Here is a 23,111-nt window from a genome sequence, read left to right as displayed (position 1 = left end):
AAATCTAGAAGAATATTTAATTTGCAAAACCAAACTTTTCAAGTGCAATTTCTTTGTAAGCTATTTGGGGACAAGCATTACTACACAGTTTCAATTATAGGATAACATAACTTTTCTGGGAAAACTCATGTTCCTACTAGAATGTCTCTAAACATGAACTGAAGATAACTGTTGTGATACAGTCAGTTCAGAAGCTAGAAATATTTTAATAGAGCAGGACACTCTTAAGAAAGCAGCATCACGGTTTGCACAGTTTGTTACTTTATAAAATGGATTCCATTTAATTTTGTACCACGTGTTTGAGATGTCAACTGATAGTAACAACCAATGTGTAAATTATAATCACTATTCTTATTATATATATGCATACATATATATTTATGCATCCATATATACACACATGTGTTTATAGCACAACAAATATTCCTGTTCCAAAATTATAATGCAGAAATATCAGTAAAAATGTAAGTCCATCCTTGCTTCCACAAAAAGAGGAGCACATTCAACCTAGCTATACCAAGAGAGTGAGAAGTGAGATGTTCACAGAGCCAAGCAGTTTAAAACACAAGAGTACTCAGATCAGCAGTATTCTGTATTGCTGCCAAGTTATGCTTTCTTTTAAGTGAGAACATAAAAAGAACACATGTAACCAAGGTTGTTCTAGTACCAATTTCAAGTCTGTATTTAGACTCTGCAGATGCCACCTCATAATGCAACCACCTCGTAAAACCAGACGTACCATTTTTCTGTCCTTTATGTCCTTTTCAAAAAAAGAGCAAACCAGAGCAAAGCAATTGCAGCTGACATACACAATGGAAATTTTTATGCAACTGGGAGTTAGGATATCATGGATCTGTTTGGCTATATACGAGCTGCCAACTACTGATGCAATATAAACATTCACAGCTACCAGCTCTGTTCAATACATTTATCTATGATAGGGATGCAGGAGTCGAATGTACCATTTGCAAGTTTGCTGGTGATACCCAAGTGGGAGGTGCTACTCACTCCCTTAAGGCATGAGAAACCCTGCAGAGCCATGTGGATAGATCAGAGCATTGGGCAGTCAGTGGCATGAAATTTAGCAAATGCCAGATTCTGTACCTGGGACAGAGTAATGCTGGGCACCAGTATAAACTGGGAGAGGAGTGGCTACAGACCAGCCCTGCAGAAATGGATCTGGGAGTGCTGGTCAGCAGCAGCTCAGTGTGAGCCAGCAGGGAGAGCCTGGGCAGCCAGGAGGGCAAACCCCATCCTGGGATGCATCAAACCCTGTGTTCAACCATTCTGACAAAAGAGGTGATTATCCTGCTGCACTCAGCTTTGGTACAGCCACACTTTGAGTACTGTAAACAGTTCTGGGCCCACAAATTAAGAGGGATGTGAAGGTCCCTGAATATGTCCAGAAGGCAACAACAAAGCTGGGGAAAGGGCTGGAAGGAATGTCCTATGAGGACTGGCTTAGGACTTTGGGCTTGTCTATGTGAGAGAAAAGAAGGCTGAGGGGTGGCCTCATTGCTCCCTACAGCTTCCTGAAGAAGGTGAAGAAGCAGGTGCTGAGCTCTTCTCCATGGGATCAGTGATAGGACACATGGGAACGTGTCAAAGCAGTTCAAAGCTGCACCATGGAAGGTTTAGATGCGACATTAGGAAGCATTTCTTTAGCACAGGGGTGATCAACCAGTGTAATAGTTTCCTAGGAGGTGACTGATGCCCCAAGCATGTCAGTGTTTAAAAGTCATTTGGACATGACCTTTAGGTCAGCCCTTGTGGCATTGGTGCTTCCTTACCCTTAAAGGTTTGGTCATCAGGCAGCTGAACTCCACTGGAGGTCCTTTCCACCTGAAACAATCTATCCTATTCTTTTTCCTTCCTTCTCGTTTTGGTAGCAGTACAGGCAGAGGGAAATCTCAACATTTCTTCCCAGCCCTGCACTAGCAGAAAGGATTGAATGGGCAATCATGTCCCAGCCCAGGCATTGAATGTCTCTGTGTGGGGAGGAGGCATGTACCACCTGATGGGTCTGAGAGATGTGGATTATCTCAAACTTATGTAACCATTTGAAGAAATCTGGGGGGAAAAAAGCCAACAAAAACAAGTACAGTTTTTAATTTTACTGTGTTCATTCAGTTAATCTGTGTTTCCACAGAATGGCAGAATTCCACATATCTCTTCAGAGATCAAACCCTTAGCCGAATGCAGGACATGCTTCCAAACCGAGTGACTTTTTGAAGTGTGCAATACCTATTATTTCCCCAGAGATTTTTTTTTCTTCTTGTCCTCATTTTTAGAAATGATTGAACCATCTCCCTTGGAGAAATGTAATAAAACATTTTATTACACTTGAGACAACAGTACCCCATGAGAGCAAGGGTCCATCTCCAAAGTGACTAACCACAAGTGTCTACAGGCAAGCACAGGAGCAGTACCCAGAAGCTGACTAACTATGAGACTGGTATTTGCCTGAAATGCCAGGAGTTTTTCAGCTCCAAAAAGATTTTCAAAGACACATATTTACAGGAGGAAAAAAGATTGAATTTCATTTTTTCTGAATTGGTTTAAGAGCCAGTGCTCACAGGCATTAACACAACGCAATTCTGTAGCCAAGCCAAGGCTAAAGCATTCCCCAGTTTTGTTTAAAAAAATCAAAACATCCTTTGCAGTCTGGCAAAGGCCAGGCCACAGAAAGGAGAAGCTGGAATATGAACCAGGCAGCCCCTGTTTCCTGAGACCTGAAGAATAAGGATTGGTCAAATGGAAGAGAAGAGGTGTAGGAGATGAGCAACAGCCTGTGTTGCTTTCAAAAGTATGATGCATATCAATGACAAGCATATTTTTTTGGCTGCAAAAAATTGCTGTACTGTGCCTCTTGGCCAGTGACGCATGAAAAGTGCTCTCATGCCTGGCCTGCACTTGTATTTCATGCAGGGAGAACTGAAAAGTGCCAGCTTCTGATGCTGCAGCAAACCAGAGTGCCTTGTACAAACAAGAACCCTGGGGAAAACCAAACCAAGGGAATACAGGAGTTCACTCCTGCTACAAACTTGGAGTGGCAAAGAAAGGCAGAGAGGAAGGGCATGAGTGGCGCCTTGAAGGCACAAAAGCAGCGGGAAAGAACATAGGCAGAATGGCCCAAAGGAGCCCTTGGCAAGGAGCCATGCTCAGTGGTGCAGAGGAAGGCAAAAAATCCCCAAGGACTGAGATGACTTCACTCATAAACATGACTTTCAGTGGTGTCTGTTGAATCTAGACAAATATTTTAAGAATGTGCCAAATTTAACATCATCCCTATTTTCCTTTTTCTAAATAAAAGATGTCATACTTTAAACAGATCACTTAGTGCTTGAATAAACCTAGACTAGACATCTGAGCAGTCAGAAAAAGATTTGCAAATCAAAACTCAGCTACAATTAAACATCTGTTCCATATCAGCTTCATTCAGAGTTTTCTTAATTCAGGGTTAAAGACTGATCTTAATTGTACATTGAGCAAACATATTTTTACTTTGTATTAGCAAACTGTAAGTAACCATAGAGTCTGTGTCAACTCTGATATATTTCACTTGTTCATACGTGCATAAAATACGGTCAGTGCTGGCATCCTTTAAATGCCTTTTGTCATAAATATTTAATTAGACCACTGACTGAATGCAGTAAACAAACCAAATAGGATCTTCATTTGCTTCTAACTACCAATCATTATGCACTTAGCACTTCTTTTTGTTTCTTTGAACTGTGTTATTCTCTCCTAAAACACAGCTTATATTTCAAACAGAAAATCTAAACCAGTCTTTACTGCAGACCCCAAATTCAGTGACAGAATTTCTTCACATCTCTCTACAAAACCACAGAATTGGAGGAAAAAGGCAAATTTATTTCCTCCTCAAAATCGAGAGATACATGTAGTTCACAGTAACATATTAGTAATTTACACCTCCCATAGAGATCAATTATCAGGAAAGAAGAAGGTCAAAATTACATCATTTGCACTGTGCTAAAAAAATTAAAATTGCTCCTAAAAATTAAGTCTTAAATATTCCAATAGTCTGCACATTCAAGCTATTAAAACTCAACTGCCATCTCAAATATTACACTATTGAATCATGAACTAAGGTTATTTTATCCTTCAATATGGTTCTGTCATTTCAAGCTAGCACAAATGTTCAGTCACAGTCTTTGGTAAATACCACTCCTTAGCTTTCATCCTCAGTACCTTGAGAACTGTCTGTGATAAACTTACAGGCTGTTATTCCTTTAACTCTCTTTAAAGTAATGAAAGGTAACCGAAAGTTTTTTAACAATTCACAGCCTGTGAAAGTTGTTTTAAGTCATGCTCCTCCAGAAATATTCAACAATAGCTTCTTCCTCTTTCCATCTCTCCAGGTATTCACATATTACTCTGAAGATTCTGAGGCTAAGTAGGTGTTATCTTTAAGAGTTACAATAGTTTTAAGCTTAAAATAATTCAATTAATTGCTCATGTTCTATGAATGCATATATTGTGTACATGTAACTCCTGTTGTTCAGTAAAGTACTTGCATGCAATATTATTTTGTGATTTATTTCAGAAGGCTCCTTTAAAGAAACAGAGCCCAGAAAATCAATCTATTTTATTAATATGGAACCTACAGACTTCAGGAACTAAAATACTAAAGTTAAAGGAATTTAATATAACATTGTAATGGAGGATATTTTTGCTGCCTTATAAAACTTTACAGGTTCCAAAATTACAATATAAAGCAAGTTTGAAGAGTGGCTTGTATAAATGTTTCTAACACTATTCCCACTCAAATTTTAATTCCCCAGAGCAAGCAGCCAAGATGCAGACCACATTTTATCAACCATGCAAGATTACAATCGGCATCTCTGCACTGGTGAACTGAATGCAGTTCATTTCTGGGAAAGATCAAAAACCACAAAACACTACAGTGAGAATTTCAAATTACAAAGAACTGAAGAACAGGTTTCACCTAGTACAAGGTTTAGCTTTCACGTCATGGACTTCTCCAGACAACAGTGGAGTACCTTAGCTGTTGTATCTACACTGGCATTCATACAAGGATATTTGGAGAAGCTATACTCCAGAAAGATTACAGACCAGGTCCTTCAAATCTGCATCTTCAAAAGTAATGAAACTACAAAGACGGGTGAGAAGTAAAAAGAAATAATCACAAAAGAAACTGAAATACCTGTTCAAACAGTTCCACAGATAAAGAATTACTGACTTTAAGTTCAAACTGTCAAGTTCACATTACTCAAAGATCTACTAAGGCAAAATAAAGAGTTCTCAGGGAAAGAATAGATGACTCTCAGAGGTGATAAATTAATTTACAAAGCAACATCAAAAAGACAAATATCTGAGACTTGCTTTATACTGAAATCTAAAGATAACTATGTCAGGCATGCCTGAGGCAATGTGAAAGACATGCAAAAACAAGCCAGAAGAAATAACTCCACTGTCAAATAACACTAGGTGGCTGCAAAGAAGACCTTAAAGTAATTACCAATACATAAAACCCAAGTGGCAAAGAAACAAGAAAGGTTCAAATGTACCTGTACTCCTACAGCAATATTTAATGACAAATTCTGAACTATGGAAGAACAGCATCAAATTACAGTCGTTTGCAAAGATGTTTTAATATCCTATTAAAAACATGCTAATTCACCAGGAGTGAACTTTCCTTTTTTCCCCACAATTTCATATATAAGTATACTATCTCACCATCTTAAAGCTATAGTCTTTCCAAATGAGCACCTCCCACCCATTTCTATTCTGTACCAATCACCACAGGAATTCACTTTCAGAATATTTTGTCACAGAAACCAGCTTTTGTTCACTCTGATATATTTCTCAATGCAACTTGTATGTCACATATACTTCTTTTTTCCAAAAGGTGCTTTAACTCAATACAGATTTCGAGAAAATGCCACACTAGGCAGCAGTTACATCAATTTCATATTAACTAGACTTTAAATTGTAAAAAATCCCTTTTTTATTAACATAAGAGATGCTAATTTTGCAGATGTACCTAATCCATCCAAAATAAACTGATCTAGTTTCAGTTAGAAAAAAAAATGCACATACATGCAAAATTTTAGTGCTATAATTGAGTTTTTAACTGGATTTTTTTCTTAAATAGTACATGTATATTCCATTTCTTACATATATTTGCACCAAAAACTCCCATCTGAAAATTCCAGAGTACAAAAACAAACCAAAAAGGTGACACGATCTAAGATTTCTTTATGGAAAACCTACTTCCACCTGTGTCCTTTTCAGCTGACAATAATGCAGCATTAACCTCTTGCTTACAGGGGATCTTGCCATACCAAGACAAAAAGATTCTTGAGAATATAAAGATTATTATTACACAAACCAACCTGTGGTAGCCAGGACAGAAAACAAGTATGTCAACAGACACAAATTTGTTTCAGCCACATTATAATCACAGGGCTTCACCAATTCACTTAAATTAATCCCTCTGCCTATCTCAGCTTCATACTACAGAACTTAAATGTTTAAGAATACAGCTGAACTCGAGTCACAGCAAGTTAGGATATCCACTTGTCACTTGGTACATATTATATTTCTAGAAATGTTTAGTGAAGCATGGAGAACCTGGTTCAGAACAACCTCTATAAAGCTTTTGCTGCCTAGTCTAAATCTCAGAGATGATACATTTAAAAAAAAACTAATTCCAGATGAACTGTCATTAAACACCAACCTTAAGCAAAAACTGTAGCTTCTTTTCTAATACAACTGTTATACATATTCTGTAAAAGCTCACCAATAGTTTCCTGAATTGAAATATCAATTTTTTAAGCTTGAAAAAAAATCTATTTCAGTCATCTTTGAGAAATCATTCTAATTTACTATGTACCAAATGTTACTTTGCAAAATAAGAAATAAAATCAGCTTCAGTGTTGGAGGGGAATGGAAAGTGGGGGAGGGGGTGGTTGTATATGGGTAAAAACTGGGTTTTGTACAAAACATTATATGAAACAATGTTTCCTTCTTTCCCTATTCGAAATCCAAAATCGTGTTATAAAAAATTAAGTATGTTGAAATGTTTTAAATCACTGGAGCTGAAGAAACATAACCACAAATATGTCTAAAACTAAATTAAGTTCACAAAGCAAAAGGGAATATAAGCAGGATAGAAATCTAATTATCACATGGACAGGAGTTTAGAGAGCAGTTTCTGGTCTACTGAAATGGCATTTCTTCCTAAGCACACAGACTATTGTCAGTGGATATTCTGTTCTCTCAGGAAAAATTATGAACAGGATGGACAGAAAACAGAATGGAAATAAAAAAAACGTGTCAGAACTCTTCATCTAGCATCTGAATCTATACTAAGAGTGCTTTTTAAAAGAAGGGAAAATAGAAAGAAATGAAGAGAGAGGTGTCAGACTGGCATACATCATAGAATTCAATGAGCAGTAACAAAAGAGCTGCTATTTTAGAAGCTGTTAATAGGAAATGCTAGGGATATTATACCTGAACTCATTTGCCCTTCCAGACAGTATGAAGTCTTAAAGTGCAGGCTTGTAATTGTACAAGTGCAGAACAAGCCTAAAAGTTCTCAATTTCTTAGGGATTTATCTTACTTTAAAAAAAAAAAAAACAACCCACCAAAAAACTAGATAAAAACAGGTACTTGGACAACCATAATGAACAGGTGAGATTTTATGCAACCTCTTTTTCCTGAGAGCAAAAATAAGCGAGATCTAACTGTATTTCTAAAAGGGCCATACGCAAAACGATGAATTTTAAGAACCTAAGATGGCATTAAAAAAAAGGTTCTTGAAAATAGGAATGACATTTGCTTCCCCAAAAAAAAAATCCCAGGAAGTTCCCCTAACTACTGGGACATTTCCAATATGGTCAAGTTTGGCCTTGAAGGAACATCAGCCAGCTCACTGAGTACTGGTCAGTGTATTCTATAAGGTCACATGGGACTTGTCTCTCCATCTCAAATGTTCTCACATGTAGCCATAACCCTCCCTTTTTCCATTAGTTTCCAAATCACATCTCCAAGCTTTTGCCATTAACCATTTACTGATTAGAAGATACTCAAGCTGGAAGAGTAAAGTTTTTCTGACTGAAATACCTTATGTTCTAAGAATAATTCATCAACACTTATTTTTCAAGAAACAAAGCATTACTATTAATTCAAGATTTTCTTTTTAGATTTTAGTGAATCTAAGGTATACAACAGCTGAACTCAAGTATTAAGTCCTCATATCAGGATTCATCACTGTTACTAATTAATTTTATCTACTAACTGGCCACAAAATGCTCAGTATTTAGTTACTGGTGAGAATCCTGATCAGCCTTGATCTGTGTGCTGAAACTGAAGCTACTGCATCATGGCTTTCTTTCCTTTTATGCTTGCACCCAGCTATTGCCTTATATAAAGACACATACAGTAGGAATGAACAACTGGCAAAATTTAACAGAGACTAAATTAATGAGGCTTTGTCTTCATATTTTGTTTTCTTTCACACTCCTTTTAGTTTATGTGACTACAAATTGATGCAGTTCTAAAAGGAAAAAGGGATAGGATTGCAAGTCAAACAGAAAAATCCCCAGTAGTGTATTAGCTCAGATTTTATTACTGATTATCATGAAGGTTTAGAATGAATATTAGAAAAACACAGGATTCTACCAAAAGCTGTTATATAACATAAATGAAAACAAGGTATTTTTCAGCTTTACTTTGCCATTAGCAAGTATATATATTTTAAATATAAAGAAGCTGGTTTATAGCCCATGGTATAGTGGAAGAGGCATCAGGAATGTGAAAATCATGACAATTGCCCCAAACTAAAACCTGATGTAACTAGGAAGTCAACCAAAGTAAACTGGGCTTTGACTGCAAAAATTTTGTTTCTTTGCTTTTTAATTCTTATATCATTTCAGTAACTTTGAAAAAGCAGAAATAAACCAACATTTACCCAAACACTAAATATTGAAGGAACACTAAAAAAGAGTATCAGAAATATACTAGGATCTTTTGCAGAAAGCACAAACTGAAATTTCAGTTATCAGTTGATATAGCTTTCTGAGATTTTAAGTATTTTGATATGGCAGTAGAGCATAAAAAACTCTACATGTATTTAAGAACAGGAATTCATCCATAAAATTGCAGTCAGCACTGCTCATGTCCTATAAATAATTTAAATTAACATATAAAACAAATTGTTTCTTCACGACTTTTTCCCCTCTTAAATTACTTTTACTATTGTTCTTACAGGAAACTCTTACTGCAAATAATGAGAAAACTTATTTCTTGGCAAATGACATAACTGGATCATGACAGATTTAAAATACTGAGTAATAAATACAAAATGGTATATTCTTAGATCTGTGGTAAGCCACCACTGCATTTAAGTCTCATTTTAGGTTGGGGAAAAAGCCCAGGACGATAAAACTCACATAGCCTTTAATTAAAACAGAGATGCCATTCAGATTTAAACATCCCGATTTATGTGGAAAAAAAATCCCAAACCAACAACTACTCCAGGGTTACTACGCTGCAGTCAATTTTTGTGAAAATGTGGAACTAGAACAGAATTTCAAATATGTGTTTTATAGCTGTAATAGAATTTTTCTTTCTGAAGAAAAATTTAAACTTTTTAAACTTTAAAGGTTAAAAGAAATTATCTCCAGCTAAGATACCTTTAAAACAAATTAATGAACTCAAGAAAACTTTATCAGCACATGTCCCCACTATGTTCAGGAAAACCTTAATGTTTTAGAAAAATAATCAAGTTTGAGCTGTCAAATAATCAGCAGAGGACATTTCTGAGAATAAACTGATATGGTTTTAAAGATAGAATCTTAAACTGAAACGTTAAATTAGTCCTAGTGATAGTGTTAAACACTAGGTACAATGAAAGCAAGTTTTCTTTTCCCTACAGTAAAAGCTCTTTATATAACGATTTGATGCCTTACCTCTAGGTCACAGCTGTATTCCGTGCCATCCAGAAGCATCACCTTACACTGCACAGTTTTGATTTTCTTTGGAGACTTCTTAGGAATGTTATCTATTTTAATTTCAGCTGTCTGCACTTCTTTTGTCTCCCTTTTTTCTTTTTCTTCTTGTGCTTCTTCCTTTTTCTCTGCAACTTCCTCTACTTCTGTTTCTTTACCATCTTCTTTGGAAGGCTATATAAAATACAGTTAAACAAACTCAGGAAGGAGAATATTTTACACTTGTTCATTCCTTTTATAAGCTACTAATAACTAAGTCAGTAACCATTCATTAAAGTTATGCACATACTGGAAACACAATAACCAGCATAAGCACACTAAGGTCTTCTTTTAGGGACCAGATATTCTGGCTGTCAAACCAGAGGAGGTGCCTTTTTTCCCCTTTCCTTGAAATAAGATTTACATTTTTTTAATGTGAGTTACTGGCTTTCTTCCAAAGAGAAACAAATTTATTAAGAAGCTCCAGGAGTTATACTATAAACCCCAGTGCTTATGAAAGCTAAGTGATACAGAATCACAGAATGGTTGAGGTTGGAAGAGATCTCTTGAGATCTACTCCAATGCCCCTAGGGTCACAGAGGGCAATTTGCCCAGGACCATATCCAGTTGGGTTTTGTATATTTTCACAGGGGAACACTCCACAATATCTCTGGTTGATCTGTTCCAATGTCTGACTCACCCCCTTTACCACCCTAGGAGGCCAATAATCTGCCCCACCACCACCTGGCTACATCCCTTTCCAAGGAAAGGTCCTGCCACCATCAGAGTAAAAAAGATTTTCTTGTGATTTGATATGTAATTTCATGGGTTTAATTTGGGTCCCTTGCCTTTGGTCATCTAACTGCATACCACTGAGAAGGGTCTGGCTCCTCAGCATTCCTTCCATTCAGGTATTAATACTTACTGATAAGATTCCCCTTCCTCCTTCTCTTCCTCAGGCTGACCAGTGTCAACTGTCCCAGCCCCTCCTCATACAAAACATTCTCTATCTGCCTTTGCCACCCTAGAATATGAATGTTAAGAGCTGACATGCAACTTCACAAAAAGCAGGACTGGAACCTAGCAACTCGAATAGCTGTCATTTTTTCCCCAATATGATCCTAACAAAGCTTTACATGAATTACATAATTCATTAATCAGGTTTCATTAAAATTGCTTCAAAGTACCTGTGAGCCTTCCCACACATACCTGTATTTCAGCACTGCTAACTGAGTGTTTGTCATCTGCTTTAGCATTCTGCCGGTTTTCAGTTGCTTCTTCCAAGCTCTTTCTCGGCTGAGCCACCCCCTCTAGTGCCTGGCTTTCACTTTCTTCAGCTACTTGCTCTTCCCCTGTGGCCTTCTTCTTGGGCTCATCTTTGGGCTCTGCCAAGGTGTAGGACTTTTGTTTCTTAAGCCAAGGGGGAAGGAAACGAGAAATACCCTTGCTTTCAGGCGAAGATTTTTCCTTCTTCTGGGTACTTGGACTACTTTGGCTGGTTGGTGCTGTGACAGAAGAATCTTGAGTTTCTCCAGAGGATGTTTCCCTGGACTTTTGATCTCCTGGAGTCTCTGATGTTTCTTCAGGCTTGTCCTTGGTTTTGTCTGGTCCCAGCTGCTCAGAATCCTTCTTTACTTCAGTCTCTGAACCAACTTCAGTTGTCATTATCACAACTGACACTAAAAGAAGCAACAATAAAAATAGTTTTGATATGCAGCATCACTACTTTTACTGACTAATTATTTGCAGTAATTTGTAGTAGTTCATAAACTCTTGTAGATTATTAAATTTAGCAGGGTTAAAGACATACTTCTTTTCAAATTTTGAGTTCACAAGTAAGACCAGTAAGCTAAAACTTAGTGTTCTGCAGATAAAAGATCTATGGCTTCCTTCTCCTTGATAAAATTTCAAGTGTGCTCACTGAAAGGCATTTGTTTTATTATAAGGTATTCTTAATGTTATTGGCCAAGATTATTTCAGAGGTAACTTTAGTTTTCTCTTTACTGAGCTCCTTAGCAGACCCAGAAAATGAATTTTCAGAAGAGCAACCACCTTTTCTAGTAAAACTGGTAGGTACAACCCCCCTAGTGTTTGGTGACATTTACGAACTTAAAATAAATTCTTGGAAGAAATGAAAAGAGCAAGATTACCAAAGAATAGGTATAAAAGGAAGGTGAGCACGATAGTGAGTATAAAAAATTGTGAAATTGTAAGTCAGTGATATTGTTGAAATTACTAATAATGCTGGGGAGCACACATTTTGAATTAAGGTAAAACTGGGTTCTTAATAAGAAGTTCATACCAATCAACATAAAATCATATGTAACTCTTATACTCTTATATTCTCATCCCTTCTGCTTACTCTTCCTTCAGTGAAATGAAAGATAAATCATAATACTGTTACAACAGGATATGCAATAATAACCTTTCAACATTATTGGTATTTGTTGAAAAATATTTAATTAGAATAAACAAGTGTTGTTATCTGTGTGGCACTGTACTGTGTTGCATTGCTTTAAAATGCAGTATAACTACTTTTTTCCAATTTATTGAAGTGAGACAACAAAAATAAGCATACAAGGGTCCAATAAAAGTTTATAATAGTTAGATTTCATTATCCATCATGGGTATTTACTTACAATCTTCTGAAAACAATTAATTTTAAATTGATGGTCTGTTTTTCTGGCCTAAAGTTTAGCAGTTAGTTACAATCACATTTATATCTTTATAACATGGGAACCCTCTCCATTATGATTATCTTCAATACGTGGCATTAGAGGCAGGAGGCTCTTAGTTCAGCTCTTGCTGAACTCCACTGCTCCCACCTGTGCCCAAAAAGAGTCAAGAAGGTTATCAAGCTCAGGCTTGATGCAATTAACTTGCACAGCACTTTAAACTGCATTTGAAGCTGACTGAGAACTAGTTTAGATCACAAGGCAGCAGCAACACTTTGCCTCCAGGTTTCCAAAGCACATCCATAGGCAGTCAGAAACAGTTAAACTAAACCAATCCCTAATATGAATGAAAGAAAAAAAGGAAAGTAATAGAGACCTAAATATAAAAGAGAAGCCATTCTGGCCAAAGAGATGAGCAAAACTGACCCAAAGGAAACACCATCTTCACAGTTATCCTACTAAGAAGCCTAGACGTAGGAGCTTTGAACTACCTACAAATTCACATTAAGCATCTTGAGACCAAAGTAGCTACAATAGTGTGTGGGGGTTTTTTGTTCATCACTTAGCACTTTACTATCTAAAATCAAAGCATTCCCCCAATGGGGAATTAAATGAAAAGTTAGTACCTTTACTGCTACTCTAGAGACTTCTGAATACATTTCAAGCTTAAGTATTACAGTTATGTAATAACTTGTACATTACATTACAATGTAATAATTTCTACCACTTTTTATAAAACCCTTCAAGTTTCAATACTACTATTAAAGCTTGTGAAAGAGTATTACATATTATCTAAGTACTATTTATCTCAGAGGTAACAGGCCTCTGAAAGGTAGGTTTCCATTTGACTGTTGAGATTAAAGAATTTGCTATTTAAAGCCATACATTAGAACTAGCATACTAATGAAGCTGCTACTAATGAAATTACATTTTGCCATCAGCTTTCTCACACAGAAATGTTCCTGTTGTTTCCAAATAGTAGGTGTCTTATTAACATAATAATGTAAAACTTTATTATCAAAATCAAAAATGAACAATATCTAGAAAACCAAACTCAACTTTCCCTGAGAAAAAGTGGAACTTCTGCTGATCAGAGAATAACAATCCACACAGCTTATTGAATTCGCAAGGGAGGTTTCATAAGTAACAGAGATGGTGGTGATTTTTTTTTCATACATCTCTGAAAGAACCAACTTTTTCTCAGAAAGTAGCTAAAACAATTTTATAATACTTTATATACAAATCTTCAAAGAAGTTATAGGGAAGCCACTATACTTCCTGCACTTTTTTGTTTTACTTTTCAAAATATGCAGAAATGCATGAAAGACATGAACAAACTAATAAAAAATCATTATATACCACTCTCAAAATTAATATCACAATTTGATTATACAGCCAAAAAGGAGATATCTCCAGAAAATTCCTTAGAGCTAAGCAAAATCAGTCACCCTAGAAACACATCCCTATGATACTGTTCCAACAATAAAAGAAACTGAGAATATCAAGTCACACATCTTAACTGATTAAATTTAAACAGAATAGCAGTGGGTGGTACAAACTTGCTCGATGGAAAACAAGAAAGGTTTTGCATCTTCAAGGGTCCAGGTTTTCATAATCAAAGTTATACAGAGAACTTGGCTTTATACTGGAGAAGCAAGGGAAACTTGTTACAGCCCCTGTCTGAAGCAGTCTGTCCATGTTCACTTAATGCCTTTATTTGATGCCCACAGCAGGAGGGATTTCTTTCATGAGCTCAATTTACTATAAGCTTGTAACTTTAGTGCTTTTCGGGGCAGGGAGGGGAGAGGAAGAGAAGAGGAATAGACAGGAGAACCAGGCAAAAGGAAGCACATCTCTCTGCTGAGCCTGTATATTTCTTTATACCCCCAGTAGTCTCTGAATTAACTGTGAAGAGGTGGAAGAGTTAACTACACAAGGGCACTGACCAAGAGTGTAAGTTACAGTCTTCCCAAAACACCTACCTTCTCTACCACATTAGCTTGATACAGTTCTTTTTTCCAGGGTTGCATGTTAGTATAAGAATTAGCTATCCCTTGAGAAACACAAAATTGGGTCTCACATTCCCTATCTCAATGCTCTGTCAGATCCTCCAGTTTTGTAGTTCACAGAAAAAACAGAAATAGAGAGGGACAAAACACTGGAGTTCTGTATTACTGCAGTTTGTAAAGCCTCTGATGTTACCTTCACTACAGTCAAGCAATCAAGAAACCAGGTTTTCTGAAAGTGGCTTTTTCCTGATTCCCTCCTGCCCTGATAGGGAAGACCTCACATGATCTCACACAGCTCTCTCTGGTGTAACAGCCAACAGTGTGCCAGAAAGCAAATGGAAACAAGCAGCAGACGGCATTTGTCTCAGATGTGATATAGGGAAGAAATAAATCAAATCAGATTGCAAATTTGAAATTCTCAACTTCAACTGCATGTTTTCTTGCTTTCCTGTCTTCAAGTAAACTCTCATTTATTCTTACTACATAGTGTGAGCATACTAAATGTTTTTGCTCCTATAATATTTTTAAGCTCTGTACCAACTGCAGCAAGATAGGGTTGATAGGGTTCTCCTTATCTCACCTTTTTTGTATTGCAAGGTAACATTAAATCTGTGTTTCATTTGGAATTGAGAAAGGAGAATAACAGCAAGGGAAGACTAAAGAGAAGGAACCTTAGGGTGATGCTCAAATAAAGGATTACCAGTGTTTGAACAGGGAAAAGAACAATCTTGGTAGATTCTGCAATTGAGATTAAACCTATAAACATTAAACCACAAATGATAACAGCAGTGTCTTTTGTAATCCTCCTGAAAACTTGGCTCATGCCAACTGAATGACTACCTAAACTGCAAGGATGAATGTTGGGTTGGATGGCAAAAAGTACTGCAAAACACTTTGCATTTTCTGAAGAGAAAGTGAGTTTGTTAAAACCGATCCCACTTTTACAGGAAGCAAATGATCTGCCCCATTTATAACTCTACCAACTTCCCCAAGCAAGGGTGCTGATCAGGAAGCAACTGAAGACAACAGATGTTCTCACTCCTCTCCATTCATCCCTTCCTCTCTCTGAGGAGAAGAAACTTAGTGCTGGCTCAAGTTCACAGCTGAAAGCAGAAAAGGATGCTACATTCCTTCCTTACACTCTTTCCTCTCAGGTGTATAGATTGGTAAGCTGGTTGATACTTCCAGCTTCTAGTATAAATTCTTGAAATGTAGTTTTCTGACCAAAAGGATTCCTGGCACCATAGATAAACTAGAAATAGAAGACATGTCAAATATAACATGAAGTTTAAGAAAAATAAAAGGGAAAAAAGAGAGGGAAAGAAAAAAGTAGCATAACCAAAGATAACAGATTATTAAAACCAATTGCAATAAAATGAAGTTTTCTTTGATGATGTTTTAATTCACTGCTTCTGTTACAGTATTTCTTATTTATCAGCACAGATGAACAAATCCAGATCCTTTTTCAATACATTTCTGGATCTCATTTTACTTACTTTCTGACTACATAAAAGTAGAAAAAGCAGCCCTAAACTTGTTTCTTTCTTTTTCAGTTTGTCACTGAAATTCATAGCAAACTCAAGGAATAAAAATCGCTTTGATAGTTTTATCTCCATCAGTCTACTAGGATTCACAGAGAAACCATCATGTCATAGAAACAAAAGGAAAAAAACATCAACCTACTTCTACAGAAATAAATTACAGCTCAGTGCACTAAAAGCCAATGTGTGTCTGTGCAAGTCAGGTAATTTTCTGGATCACCATAGTATTAATAATTTATTTTTTAAATCACTACCTTCATAAATATTCCAAATATTTATCTCACATGGTCTACACACAAAAAAGATTCCAAAAATATATCAAAGAAAATTTCTATCATCTGAAAAAATAAACATGAAAACCTGAAACAAGGTCATGTGTATTTCAACTGCCTAAAACAAAGCAAAAATGCTCCCAAATAAAGTTGTTTATTTCTTGTCATACTATTGATCTGAAGCTCAGCAGAAGCCTGATCTGCATTTCACAGTTGGTCAGGACACATCATTCATGCTTGCTGCTTTCAACGTGTAAGATTTGTTGATATAAAAGCTACAAAGAAGTAAAATCCTAGCTGGAACAATTATTCGTATTTGAGAGTGTAGAAGAATCTGGTTTAAACAGTAGGTAATATCTGAGGAACTTGGTACTATATTTTTTCAAAAATAAAAATCAGTTCTTTTCTGTAGAGTACAATAATTTACATTTTAAATGTGGCTGAAAGTAGTAACTAAATAATTTTATTTTAGATTTCTGCTAATTTTAAGACTTGTATTTTATCATTGGTATATAAACAACATAACTCATGGTATACCATGATTCTGCGTAGCATCATTTTGCTGAAGGTGCCAACATAACCTGCACACATTCTAAAAGCAGACAAAGCAAAAAGTAAATAAAATTTCTCCTTTTAGTCATTATTTAAATGTATTACTACAATTGAAAATACATGGAGCGCTCTGAACACCAAGGAATAAATTCTACTAAAGAGTGAAGTTTTCAATTGAGATCCTTAAGAAAGCAAAAACATCTCTAAAGTTGGCTTAGATCAATTTGCAACATTCACATCATAGAGTTCCCGATTAAATATTGTTCTGCAGTCAAATATCAACCCCAAACCACCCCACTTCTCCCACAGGAACTTGCATCCTTCTCTGTATGTATAAATACACAGAAGTGTTTATACCTACAAACACACTTTGAAAGCTGAATCTAATAATTTGGATTAGATTCATTTTTAAGCACATTCCTAAAACAAAATAGATCATATAAAGGTCAAAGACCATATAAAAAATATATATATAATCCAATACCTTTATACACATAAAATCCAAACACCTATTTTTAAATGATTAATCAATGATGATATCTAGCAATTTTACCTAAATCTAGGCATTTACACACACTGAACATCAAGCACTGCTCCAGTCTGCTCCTTCCCTGATGATCACTGTGCACAAAAATCAAGGTTAACTGCAGAGGCTGAAGAGACAGACTGCAGACTCTGTTTTTTTGTGAGTCTCTGCAGTAGCCACAGGCAGAAGCCTGTCACAGTCCATTGGCTTCCCAGGCTGTGACAAGACCACCAGAGCAGGGCCCTGGACAGATCTCCTGCTGTCACGGCTCTTCATTGCAGGCTCAGAAGGTAACATGTTGAAAAACCGACTACCAAGAACAATCCTGTGCCATATATAGCCAAAAAAACCCCCAAACTCCTTCTTCTAAAGCTTCACAGTTCACGGAGGAAGCTTAAGCAATAATTCAGTTGAGTAGATTATGAAATCTATCAATTCTGACTTTGCCTTTGTAATAATATCTCCTAGTAGTTTTTCCCAAATGTAAACCCATAAAAAATTTGCCCTTTCTCCTCATGATTCTGCTTTGGCTTCCTCTTAAACTGGGAGCTCATTCTGGTTACTGAGAGGTTACCAGGTGAGCAAACTGACATTGCCAGTTTGTGTATTGGTCAGCAGATGGTGCCATAATAGCTCTGAAAGTCAGCAGCACATTTCAAAGGCCAAACTTTAAACATCAACAATACTCCAATTTCAAGTGTAATTCCCAGATTATGACAAAGTGATGGAATGTTTTCACAGAAGTATTACCATAACATATTTTAATAAATATAACTTCAGAGCCAAACAGTGAATCATGACTCCATGACAATTAGTGACATGTGTACATGAACACATGTGAGTCTAAATACTTTCACGTATTCACATAATGTCTATGCTTATCTCCAAGAGTAGAACAAGAGTAGAAATGGCACACAGTGGTGTCCTCCCAAAGAATCCTATGCCTATCAAATCTAGTTTCCAGAATTACAGGCATGTCACAGTGGCTAGCAGCCCCTAAGCTAATAGGAACTATATTCATAAGCAACCTTTTATCTAGATAATGACATCACTACTGAAAATAACAGGTATTTTATTAGCCTTCATGTTTATACCCATGCCATCATACACTTGATAACTTGCAAATATGTAATATTTCCCTCCCAAACACATTCTTGTCCTTATTTAAATATTGACGTTTCTAGTACTCATTTTTATACGGTGAGAAAATTATTGTAGTTGTGTAACCATTCCTTTCAATGCACAGAAAACACATCATAAAAACACTGGGAAGTTCCTACATAGGATGGTGAGAATTTATACCATGAAACAACAATGTGAAACAACACCAAAAGACAAATACTAGTGTAATTCTGAAGATTGCTGTGAAGGCAAAGAAAAAAAATCAAGGATATAGACAGCAAGCTGAATGTGACAGAAAAAACTACTTCTGTCTAAAATTGCAAAGTGAGTATCTGTAGTTTAGATAGAATATTTTCACAATAAAACTATTATGCTGGCAAATTTCTGTAAAGCAACTCTGGGGAAGTCACCTCTGCTCTCTGTAAACTCAAATTACATCCTGGAACATTACTATTTCTCAAAATCCTTTTTCCTGTTAAAGCAGCACAACACATACCTATTACTTATCACCCAAGTGCCTCAACCTTCCATAGAACACCTGCCACAGGGCATCTCCATTTTGCCTGGTGAATAACTTGGTTACTGAAATCCATATTCAATTTTAAGGTTTCGTTCCAATGGATAAGTCAGTTGAAGGAAAACTCCAGAAATAAAGATAATAGTACAAGACATGAAAGCCTGTGAGAATTCTTTAAAAGCTATTTTTGTTAAAATTTATCTCCTGACACTGTGTAGCAGTCTAAAAATGTGTAATAAAACTAAGAAAATAATGTTGCAAAGTGCTGTTTTCCAAACCAAATGAAATTCAGTGAAAACTGCATCACATTTGTAACAGAACTATAGAACATGTAAAACTCAACCCCAAGGCCTTCAAGAAAATCAGAACATAAATACTGCACATAGCCAAGTTGCAATGCCCACATTGGAAACAGAGATCATGTTTAAGCAAATACACATCCTGCAGCTCTCTTTGTGCTATCTCTGCCATACCCAGAGACAAGAGAAATCTGTTCCTTCTGTATTTTCAATCCACAAATACACTGCTATATCAGGGCAAAGAATAAGTCTCAAACAGCAAATTAATTTAAATCAAGAAATTTGTCTTTGACAGAGTACCTATGCACAAATATAATCTGCTTATCAAGATAGCTTTGTGCTCTTCCCCAGCACCGAAAAAAGTGCTGTAATCTGATGAGAATCCAACAGTCATTTTGAAAAGCTGTATTGAACAAGTGACCCCACCCAGGCCCTGACACTGCTAGAGAAGGACATGCTGAAGTGGAAAAATGGGATTTAGTTCCAAATTCATTCCAGCAGACAGAAAATGAACATGGGTCAAGAGACAGCTCTGTTTTCCTGTTATCTGTCCAACAAACTAAGATCAACACAGATTTTGAGAAAAATCTCTGCCCTGTTTTTAAAATCAACTTTGCAAGTTCACAGTGGGTTTTGGCTGTTCACATTAAACCCTCATGACAACCACAATTTTAGAAATTAAAACCAGCAGTGAGTATTCGTTCGTTCCGAGCAATGCTGTCCCTCCAATCTCCATTCCTATCCTTCCACTCTATCCCACCTTGCCAAATGGCTGGTTCTATGACAGTCACACAATTTCACTGAAGCACAGGCAAACATTTATATTTTTCCAATTCTTAATGAAGAAGCTGTGGGGGGTGGGGGTGGACAATGAACACCCCATTTGAGTTATGTAAATTATCTGCATTATTCTGATTTGGAGGTGATTGATTTTTAGATGCCACAATAAAAAATTCCATTTCCAACTATCATTCTTTCCATGTATAATGTATTGGCAAGATTAAAACCAGCTTCTTTTTATACTGACAACATTATGTTCACTCTTGCATGCATCATGCTTACACGGCACTTACAATAACATAGTTAATCAAAACACTTGCCAACTTGGTGAAAAATAATGTACTAGTATCTGAGAATTTTTTGTTCTGCAAACTGGAAGGCCCCAGTGTAATAAAGTTCCTGAATGGTGGAATTCCAGATGCACATCATTGTTTTGACAAGTATCCATTTCCTCTTCAGTGGAAGTCATATAGAGAATTATTACCCTCTCACATGTTCAGGAAGCGCATAACAGCATGCAAAAAGAGAAATCTCTGCAATACCAGGATTTGATGTCAGGGAAAAAAGAGAAGCAACTAGTCTGTGCTTTCAGTAGAGACAGAGACCAGTGCACACACATTTAAAAGTAATTTTCATAAGCAGATATAACCATTAATTTTTTTTCACAAGTACATTGAGGATGAATGTCATACAGATGTGGATGCTACTGAGATCACATTCAAAATGCCTGCTAGCTTTTTATTTCAGCTCATCCAACTTAGGAACCGTAGCCAAAACACAACTGACAAATGCATTAAGACAGTTTGCTCTGCCATGTGCAAGACCAGAGTTCAATCGACAAATGTTTACAAAGCTTTAGGGTCTAAACATAACCACAAAAGTGACTTCTTTGGCAGCCACATCAGTTCTATATTTCCACTTTAAAGAGCATTTCATTTTTACTATTGCCAAATATAAGCACCACAGAGGGCACAGTTCTCTTAGGCAAGCCACTTGAACAATACTGGTAGATGTTTGTCCTTACTGAGGGAAACAGAGTTGGAAAAAGCGACAATAAAATTATAAAGCCTTTTATGCAGATGTCAGGAGAATCATCTCCTGCCACAATTCCTTTTTTAGTGTCTGTTTTCCTGAATTTGGATTCAAGTAATAATACAGAAATTGATACTGCCACACTTTCCACCAATAACAAATTCAGTTTCAAATACTTGATTAAATGACATCCCTGGCAATCAATCTTAAAGAAGCTTAGTCCAAATTCCAAGTAAGTGCAATGTCTCAAGGTATATGGTTAGGTATTTTTGGAAAGCTGCAGCTGTGTCTTTGCTGGGTAGGTTGCTACCAGTATGTGAATCATCTGTTGAAGAACCTGTGGAGAGCTTAATGCACATGCAAGTAAGCACCAGGTTATTAATTGTGTAACATAATTTATGAAAAAAAATCCAAACTAAACCAAAAACAACTACCACAAATTAAAAGTACAATAGTTAAAACCAGGATAATTCTCACCTCCTGCTGCAAAGAATAAAAGCTATCCAATATTCCCTGACTGTTCTCCCACATTCCCCAAACCTCAGAGGTTAGCCACCTGAGAGGTCATGTTTTGGTATTTTAGTTTTTATGTTTGCAGCTAGCAAAAGCTAACTGAGTCTTTCATGTGCTGCTGGAACAGAAGTAGTCCCTTGAAAAAGCAGAACCAATTTGCTGAGTGTTTCCCACCTACTCAAAATAATTATAATGCATGTCAAATAATATACGTAAGGTACAACACTGCAAATTATTTCCTACATACTTATGTTTACTGAGTATATAAAAAGTACTGAAACTAGAGATTATACTGCTCTTCTAAAAAGTATGCATCTATTACTCCTGTGGGAGTTAGCTCTGCCAATCCCAAGCAACAAAAAGCAGTGGAGATGCCTCTTAGCTGAGCAAATAAAACTGGCAGCCAAAACTTCATCACTCCCATGGGCTCTTCTGAATGCTGGTATTTGATTAGAAGAGTGAAAACATGAGCCACTTTCTGAAAGTTTCCTACTTTTCATGGCAGTGGCTTCACAAGTAACAACACTGCAACCACTGCAACATCTCTGGGCGAGGCAAAGTGAAAGGAGACTAGTTCATGTCTGAATCTAGAGGTCAGAAATAAGTTTAATGGAAAAAAAAGGCAAAACCCAATGCTAATAATGCTGGTTTTGTGCCTAGACTTCAGCACTTAACATCTTTATTAGTCATCTAAGTGCTTTAGCTGTTTTGTGCTTTTTGGAAGGACATTCCCAGCATGAAAGATTGTAATATAAAACATAACAGGATATGCATGGAAGTCCCAAGGGACTAACTATTTAAACAAACTTTTCTTTGGAGAGTTAGGGAATGACAATAGATAAGAAAGATTTAAAATAATAATTCATTTGTGAACCTCAAGAACAAGGTGGGGAGGAGTATTCAGAACTGTCCTGTAGACAAGGAAAAAGGAATGTTGTCCTGCCAAACCACACATTTAATTACATTCCCATATAAATGTAAGAATATACATCACAAACTGCAGTTTACCAAAGCAGCCTCACCCATTGCAGAAAAGCCTTTTAATGACCACATACAAATGGGGATGGTGTGCTGTCGCAGTAAGCTTCCAGGCCAAGCAGAGGCTTTATTCTGCCTTCTTGGACTTGTACTTTCAGTTCTCATTCTGTACATGCTGAAAAGTCTCAAAGCTTTTAAAGAGTCCTAAGCAAACACAGCTCCAAGATGACAGTATTTATTATCACAATCACATACAGCACGATACTATGAACTCTGCACTGAAAAGTCTTTGAGTGACACTCCCAGTCTGCATTGGC

General features: G+C 36.5%; 1 protein-coding gene across 11 annotated transcripts in view; it reads right to left on the bottom strand.

The window, feature by feature from the left end:
- The window catches only part of EPB41L2 (erythrocyte membrane protein band 4.1 like 2), a 108,989-nt gene that overhangs the window by 49,842 nt on the left and 36,036 nt on the right, over nucleotides 1–23,111 (bottom strand). For all 11 annotated transcript variants that reach the window (XR_004060568.1, XM_030944354.1, XM_030944344.1 and 8 more), the window contains exons 3-4: nucleotides 11,188–11,657; nucleotides 9,961–10,173 (exon numbers count right to left, since the gene is read on the bottom strand). Coding sequence is in view for 10 of the 11 variants with exons in the window: in XM_030944354.1 (XP_030800214.1) it covers nucleotides 9,961–10,173; nucleotides 11,188–11,643 (669 nt within the window). In the remaining variant the exon portion in view is untranslated. The remainder of the gene's footprint in view (nucleotides 1–9,960; nucleotides 10,174–11,187; nucleotides 11,658–23,111) is intronic.

Source organism: Camarhynchus parvulus, chromosome 3, assembly GCF_901933205.1.
Source record: "Camarhynchus parvulus chromosome 3, STF_HiC, whole genome shotgun sequence".
NCBI classification, from domain to species: Eukaryota; Metazoa; Chordata; class Aves; order Passeriformes; family Thraupidae; genus Camarhynchus; species Camarhynchus parvulus.
Note: the sequence above shows the minus strand (reverse complement) of the source record. Positions and strands in the feature narration are given on the sequence as shown.